Source organism: Antrostomus carolinensis, unplaced genomic scaffold (assembly GCF_000700745.2).
Source record: "Antrostomus carolinensis isolate BGI_N321 unplaced genomic scaffold, ASM70074v2 scaffold14123, whole genome shotgun sequence".
Classification (NCBI taxonomy): domain Eukaryota; kingdom Metazoa; phylum Chordata; class Aves; order Caprimulgiformes; family Caprimulgidae; genus Antrostomus; species Antrostomus carolinensis.
This window is the reverse complement of record NW_010303220.1, coordinates 30,723-38,834: the sequence shown is the minus strand read 5'-3', so window position 1 is coordinate 38,834 and position 8,112 is coordinate 30,723. Positions and strand designations below refer to the sequence as shown.

Here is an 8,112-nt window from a genome sequence, read left to right as displayed (position 1 = left end):
AATAGCATTGGGCAGGAAGTATGATGAAGCATTTAAAGTAATCTTTACCCTCTTAGAAAGATAATGGGCAAATTACTCTGGCCTTCTACAGTATCACTTTTGAGAACAGTATTGGGACCTGTAGAGTTGAGTGTTGTTGAGAGCTGGTTAAAGAAATGCTTTAGGAGTTCATTATTTTTTCCTTTAGAGAGGGAAGAGGAATATTACTTGCTGCATGGTTTTTTAGGCATTTAAATTTGCATCTATTTATCAGTAGGCTTTCCTTATTTTAAACTGGAGAGCCCCAGGTGACTGGATACAGTTTTCCTATAGAGTATGGTTTTTCCAGCAGAAATGTAGTAAATTGTGAAGTTATAACTTTTTGGAAAATATACATGGTTCCCACATCTTTAAGTTTTTGTCCAAAATGTATTTATTTTACCAGTGGAAGTATTGTTTCAGAATAGGGTTTGTGTCTGCAACAGTGTACAACTAACTTTTTCTTACAATTATGAATGGTCAGAGTGTGTTTAGTAACAATAGTTTCTGAACTCAGTTAGGTTCTTCTAAAGTCTAATAACACAAATATTTCCAATTGCTTTTAGATCATATATAGTTATTAATTCTGCAACTCTTGTTGTGGTACGTAACTTATCTGAGGAAAAAAGAAATACCTGATTAAAGAGTGAGCACCCAATTGTAGGCTAAGCTTATCAAAGCTTAGCAGGTGCTACGGTCTCTCTTTCCTCCTTAAGTGGCTAAATGTTAGGGCAAAGATCCAAAATCACTTACTGTGTTATGACACGTAGCTGTAGTTTGGGAAAGATGATCAGAAAGCCTTTGGCTTAGCTGCCATTCAGAAGTTCTAAAGAAGCAACTGAGAATTGCTTGAAGATTCATTATTTTTGACTGGCACTTAATCTTTATATACTTCAAAATATGTTACTCTATCATAGTTTGAAATGATTTTTCATGTAAAAGCACCTTAAAAGCCACACTTGCTAAAATATGTATCTTGTGTCTCTTGCTCAAAAGACCATCAAAAATTACAATTTTCTGAGTTGCTGAAACCCAGCAGCTCCAATATGAGCACTGGTGTTGGGTGTTCTGAAGCACCCATGGAGCAAATAATATAATAAGTTTATTCATATGTGCTCTGACTCATGATTTCTAGTTAAAATGAATATTCAGTACTTTTCTATTTTGTGATAAAACAATTTCAGAATGGCTGAGAAGCTTTAATGCTTTATTAAATAGTGCTGGGAGTGTTTTCCCTTCCCTTTCATAAAGCTGTTTAAATAAATAAAACCTGTGTGTCTTTCTTAGCATTATACTTTATTCAACCTTAGTTATTAGAACTTGAATCTTATTTATTATCCTTTATTCTCCTTAAATTTTGGAAAGTATGGGTTGTTGCAATGTATTTCACACTGTAAATACTCTATTACGCTTCTAAAAAGATAAGTATATGAGCATCCTCATTTAATATCATTCTATTTTTTTCCTTTCCAGTTTCTCAAACAGTTAGGTATACATCCTGACTGGCAATTTGTAGATGTTTATGGTATGGAACCAGAACTGCTTAGCATGGTGCCGAGACCTGTCTGTGCAGTGCTGCTTCTGTTTCCAATAACAGAAAAGGTAAGTGTTTATTTAATCAGCTAATCACTTTTGTTGTAAATGGAATGAGAATGATCAGTTTAAATCTTGTAATTTGGTGTTGTAATAGAATCAAGATGAGACTCAAACCTTATTCAAGATGTTAAATTATTTCTTAATTTTAAAAAACCCAACAAACTACTTCATTTAGAACCTTCTTTTGATAACCTTACATATATCTATTTCTAACTTCTTTTCAAGTTGGAGTGGGAAAAGCTAATGTAGAAGCACAGTGAAATAATGCTTCATTTTTCTTTTGCAGACAATTTAAGGCTTTTATTTTTGTGGGTTTTTTTAATATGCACTGTGAAATGGCTCAGTTCTAGCAGAAAGCTACAATAACGTAAGCAAAATAAGAGGTAGGGTGTTGAACTATATAAAATTCAACTGCTTTTTGAGTTTTCATACTGTTGCACTGACCAAACTTCAATCCACTGTCAGTTCAGTCATCAGTTACAAGGGCAGTTAGTGATAGAACAAGGGGAAATGGGTTTAAGCTGAAAGAGGGGAGGTTTAGATCAGGTATTAGGAAGAAGTTTTTCACTGTGAGGGTGGTCAGACACTGGAACAGGTTGCCCAAGGAAGTTGTGGATGCCCCCTCCCTGGAAGTGTTCAAGGCCAGGCTGGATGAGGCTTTGATCAACCTGGTCTAGTGGAAGGTGTCCCTGCTGATGGCAGGGGGGTTGGAACTGGGTGGTCTTTAAGGTCCCTTCCAACCCCAACCATTCTATGATTCTATGATTCAGTACCAATATAGCTTTCGCTTCTTGGACAGATGTGGCATATTTATAAGATGAAAGAGAATTTCCCTCCCTTTTTCCTCTATATTAGACTTTGAAATACTTGATTTTGTTAAATCTTCAAGTCTGCTTATTTTGTCATCATATGCTTCTACATAGAGAAGACATCCATCTAGCTTATCTCCTTTGAGTGTTATGTAGGTTGAAATGTGTCATTCATATTGATCTTTCAATTTATAAAAATCTTACATGATTGCGATAAGGTCAGCCAAAAAGGTTCAGGTGAATCTACCCAAACTTCTTTCTTTAAATGTGTGTCTCAAAAGGAATGTGGTTTATATGGGCAAAGCAGTTAGCTATTAAAGCTTAACTTCTGTAACACACACACACACACACACACACACAAAAAGAGTAAGTAGGTCAGTCCTCTACTCATTAGGTCCTGTAAACCTTTGGATTCTCAGTTTCTCCAAAACAGCTCTGAAGGAAGTCCTTTTTAGGCTGGATTTTGGCCACCTTGATAGTTGAAATTAAGCAAACTCTTACCTGTCCTCACCTGTCTTCAGGAATTTCCTTTCTGACACCTTTGAGGCCTTGTTTTCTGTGTGCTGTCGTTGTCTGTCTGGCTGCTTGAGCTACAGGTCTGTGCTCCTTTTGTGACTGTCACTTTTCTTTTGCCTCCCTGCCTGTGCAAACTTCCTTTCTTGGATCTTGCTATGGGAGCATCATCCCCATGGGAAAGAAAAACCTTCCTCTTGTTCCAGAAGATGTATCTGATTTCATCCTGAAGAAGCATATGGGAAACAGCATATGTTCTGTTGCATCGATAAATCAAATTTGACCACTAGCATATCTGAGATTTTCTCCAGCCTGTTAATCCTTCAGAAACATAAGGAACACAAGTGTTTCTATCAGCTGTTTAGCCTGAGTGTGTGGGGGTGGAATCTTTCATGTGAAGTCCCAATGTTCTCAAGCTTTTGTTGTTCAGTGTGAGCTCTGCAGGACTCTTGACCAATTTTATATTTCTGGACTACTTTTCCCCTCCTCAGTCTCCCTTTCAATATGTCCTAGTATGTTATTCTTTTATTTAATTTATTATTTATTTAGTTATGTTTCTTGGCTGTCTATGTTTATGAAAGTGGGCCTCAATTCTTTTTTCTGCCTTTGTAAACACTTTTCTATCATGTCTTTGTTCTTCTGTCTGGAATTTCCTTTCTTTCATGATTCCTATATATCAATTTGCTTTAACTTGCTTTTAGGGCAAGATACTCTCGATGGCATACAGATAATTTTAGGGTTATTTCCCAGTTTAAAGGTCAATGCTTTTCATAGTCTGCATTGTAGGTTCTAGACAGAGTGAATACTGTGGCTGTTGGGCATTTTGAGTGTGATCCAATGAATGCATATCATGGGATAGCTTAGATTAGGAGGGACCTCTTGAGGTGTTCTGGTTTAACCCTTGATCAAAATTGCATTTTCAGTATTCTCAACATTTATATATTTATTTTTGCCATGGAGTTTGTTTTGGTTGTCAGGGAGGGAATGGCAGCTATATTGTTTACCTTCTCTAATCTGAACTTTTGTCCAAATACACACTATGAAGTTGTTTTTTTTTTTCAGTTAAGGCTATTTTTGTTAACCTCTAGATAAGTGGTGTCAAATTAAAATGCTTTATTGATACTATTGCTATTCCTTAGACCATTCAGACAAACTGCAAGTGTGGAAAAATTTATTGTTTCTGTTTGTCACTGACAGTACACAGAGTCTGAGAGAAATTTCTCATGGGTTTTCAGGAAGAGTTCCTTGATAACATTCTGCATTCAGACCTTTTGCCATACTTGTATAAAAAGCTCATCTACTTCAATGTTTTTTTTTGTCTGCAAAAGTTACCTGATAAAAGAGGTAAAGGAGGAAGAAGGAACAGCATTGTCTGGAACACTTGCAGTTTTCTTTAATTCTTTTTCTGTTTGAGATGAAAATCTTAAAATAAATAAAAATAAAAAATAATAATTGAAAAAACCGAACCTCAAACCCCCCCAAAATGAAAAAACAATATCACCCCCCAAAGAACCAACAAACCACAACCAACAAAAAACCCTACAAAACCAATACACTGTTGCACAGTATAACAGATTTTAGTCAATTATGATCTTTACGAAACAAGTACTTTAAATTTTTCAATAAAATACAAAAATGAAATGTAAAAATGGAACTTGTAAAAACTGCTTCATGTTGATTAAACACCTGAAGTATTATGGTTTGCTTGATAGCACTTTGAGACCTTTGTTCTGAAAGGCTTTTTTTTTTAATTGAAGAGAGACAGTGACAGGTGCTCAGATCAAGAAAATATTTTGAACATTTTTGAAATTATGTTAGATAACACATTTCAAAATGATGTTTCAAGTGTGACTAGTTTTTTGGCTGGTGACAAGACATTGGTTTAAGAAACAATATAGAGCTGTTCAGTTGAGTAAGTTTACATATACTTGTCAGACCACATGTTAAGCGTTCCAAGTTACAAGTTGAGTTTTGGTTTTTATTAGTTAGCTGATGCTTTTTTAAAATTATTTTTGCTTGGATAATGTAGCCACTATCTATTTGTACTATTTATGTAATGTCTTTAACTTTCCTTCTAGTATGAAACCTTCAGAACAGAAGAAGAAGAGAGAATAAAAGCTAAGGGGCAAGATGTCAAATCATCAGTGTATTTCATGAAGCAGACCATTAACAATGCTTGTGGAACAATTGGGCTAATTCATGCTATTGCAAACAACAGAGATAAAATGAACTTTGGTAAGTTTGGTTGGTTGATTGGTTGGGTTTTTTGTTGCCTTCCCCCCCCCCCCTTTTTTTTTCCCCTTAACTGCGGGGAGGCATGGAGGGAAAGACAGGCTTTGTACTATTTTCTCTGAATATAACCATTCATAAAGGATGATCTCTATTCAAAGAGCATTTCTACCTGTAATTACAAAAACAGTTTTACATACTAATCCACAAACTAAAGCACTCTAAATGTTGCAGACTGCAGCAGATAGCAGTTCCTTTTGCAGTCAGTCTTCAGTGTTTTAAAGGTACAATGTAATTATATCTTTAAATCTTTCATTGGATGTAGGCATTCTAGAAGCTTTGAATGAAGTTGGAGTTAAAGCAGGACTCTAATTATGTCTTTTTTATTTTTTTTTAAGAAACTAATTCTTCACTGAAAAAGTTCCTAGAAGATTCATTATCTATGACTCCTGAAGAGAGGGCCAAATATCTAGAAACTTATGAAGTTAGTATCATGTGTTTTTACTTTTACTTTAAAATGGTATAAGAATTACTTGCTTGAGCAAGTACTGTCCTTAGGACTTGATCCAGTGAAACACTTAAATAATTCAGTTTTACATAGAGCTTGTGATCAGATGCTCCAAAGAAAACCCTGCTTTGCTAGTATAAAGTATTCCTGCTTGCCCATAGCTCAGTCAGCAGAATGGATTTTGTCAGTGTTCCTCATCCATATTAATTCACTGGATTATTTTAAAATTGCTTTGAAATGGATGAGAAATGTGTGCATAATCTTTTTGGTGGGTTCAGGATCCAGCTTAATGGTCAATTTAAGCTGATCTGGGGCTATTGCTGAAAGGATGATCCTTCTGCTGCTTCCTTTCATTTGTGCCTTCTAGTCATCTCTGTTTGGCTCTAGCTGTTTGAGGCACACAAAGAGCTGATTTGGCTGAAATATAATCTCCTTCCCCCACCACCCCAAACAATTAGATGAGCTAGCTGATGGTGTGGTTAGCCAGATCATTAGTGCTGTTTGAAAGGATGTGGCAGAAACATCTGGCCAGTGGTGGAAGGGGAGAATGGTGCCGTTGCTCATGATGGTAATGATGATCCTCCCTCAAAATTAAAATCTGGATGATTTCCAAGTCTGAGTTCAATTTAAGCTTATTGTGAAGCCCTCAGGAATCAGGGTGTTAATAGGTGGCTGAGGGAAGTAGTAATAAACAGAAACAGTAGAGGTTTGACATTTTCTGTAGAAACATTGGACACAAGATGTCTGATCACAGCTTCTGTATAAAGTACCTTGCCTGCTCAAGGAGTTATACATAAAAAAACCCCACTTCCCCATGGTGTTTTCTGTGTGGAAAAGTGCCTTTACAAACTATTAGGTATTTGATATGAAATGACTGTGATGAAACTGAAATATTGGTCTTCTGAGATCCTTGGAATTGGAGAATATTGGTTTATTATTTTTTATTTATTTATTTATTACAAGCACAGAACAAAAATAGTCACATCTATGACATTTGATTAAATGAAGAGCATACAGTGATTCTTAAAACAATTAAGGTTTCTCATTTAAAGTCTGATTGAATTATGCTTTAATTTTAGGCTATTCGTGTCACTCATGAATCCAGTGCCCATGAAGGTCAGACTGAGGTATTCATTTTTTAAAAAAAATCTTTGTTAATAACTACTTTAAGTTTAATATAATTGAGATTAAAACAATCATATATTAAAGATTTACAGTAAAATAGAGATTATGGCTTGATTTGCATTATTGTCATTAATAAAAAATCAGAGCACAAAATCAAGTGACGCTGTTGGGAGGGGGGAACCAAACTTGAAGCTTGTTTGGGTTTTTGGTTGGTTTGTTGGGTTTTTTTAAGCTTTTATATAACATGGATGGTCTTTTTGAGCTTCATTTCAGAATAAAACAGACAGTAATAGTACTTTTAATGAAAATTGAGGTTTTGATGTTGCATATTTGTAGCTGACAGTGTAAGATCCATAGTAATCATACAAGTGGAACAAACATTTTATGAGAATCTGAAAAATTTTACTTCAGGAAAATAAATAGTACAATACCTGGTTTGCCATTGTGTATGTGCTGTTTGTATATATGGTGGTTTCACTAATATTAATTCAGATAAATTCTTATTAATATATGTATTTATAAGCTTTTATCTGTTAAAAGAAACATAAACTTAACATTCAACATTTTTCTGCTTCAGTCATACTAAGGCAGTTTCCATCTTTCCAGTTCAGATTTCAGTGTCTGTTCCACAAAAAGAACATTGATTAGATTGTTGCTAGCACTGCTTTGTTTGACAGAGGGAAGAACTCTCACTCTTGGCTGTGACTCATCCCCGTTTGGTTTTTTTTTTGTGAAGTACAGTAAGTGAGCAAAGCAGTCCTTTCTGCTCCTCCTTGCCCTACCATCTGGAAATAAAATTAAGATAATTGTTTTAACTATTTCTATTACAGATACTCAACTTCCTTTGTGATATTTTCTTAAAAAAAAAACACCACCACTTCCATCTTATCTCTTTCTCTAAGATAATCAAGGTTCTATACTTCAAGAAGAAACATCATAGCAAATTCATATTTTTCTTCCTTTTCTAAGTGAGAGGCTCCAAAAAATATGGTCTTTTTTCTTTGCAAATGAGTCCTCTTCTAGATATTCCTGGTAAGCTTAGTAAGAGGGAGGCTATGGAGATTATTCCCAGAAGTTGCTGAAGACAGGTTTTTTTCCCCTAAGATCCTTGTGAAAGAGAAAATCTTCTTCCATATGAATATTCCTTAGACTGGTAAAATAACTTTTTCCTGTCCTTCTGTTTCCAAAGTTGAACTAGTACAATGGCTGAACACATGTCCTAGCACCATTTTTCAGGATAGTTCTGAGCCATCAACCGAGGAGGGAAGAAATAAACAAGTTACCGTACTGGAAGAGGTAATTGCCTGAAGATCC

At 35.2% G+C, this 8,112-nt stretch overlaps 1 protein-coding gene across 1 annotated transcript in view; it reads left to right on the top strand.

Moving 5' to 3' along the window:
- The first annotated feature begins 1,494 nt into the window (after positions 1–1,494).
- UCHL3 (ubiquitin C-terminal hydrolase L3) overlaps positions 1,495–8,112 on the top strand; it is a 32,886-nt gene continuing 26,268 nt past the window's right edge. The window contains exons 1-4 of the mRNA XM_029084029.1: positions 1,495–1,620; positions 5,015–5,171; positions 5,564–5,649; positions 6,753–6,800. Of these exons, the coding sequence (XP_028939862.1) occupies positions 1,546–1,620; positions 5,015–5,171; positions 5,564–5,649; positions 6,753–6,800 (366 nt within the window). The 5' untranslated portion in view covers positions 1,495–1,545. The remainder of the gene's footprint in view (positions 1,621–5,014; positions 5,172–5,563; positions 5,650–6,752; positions 6,801–8,112) is intronic.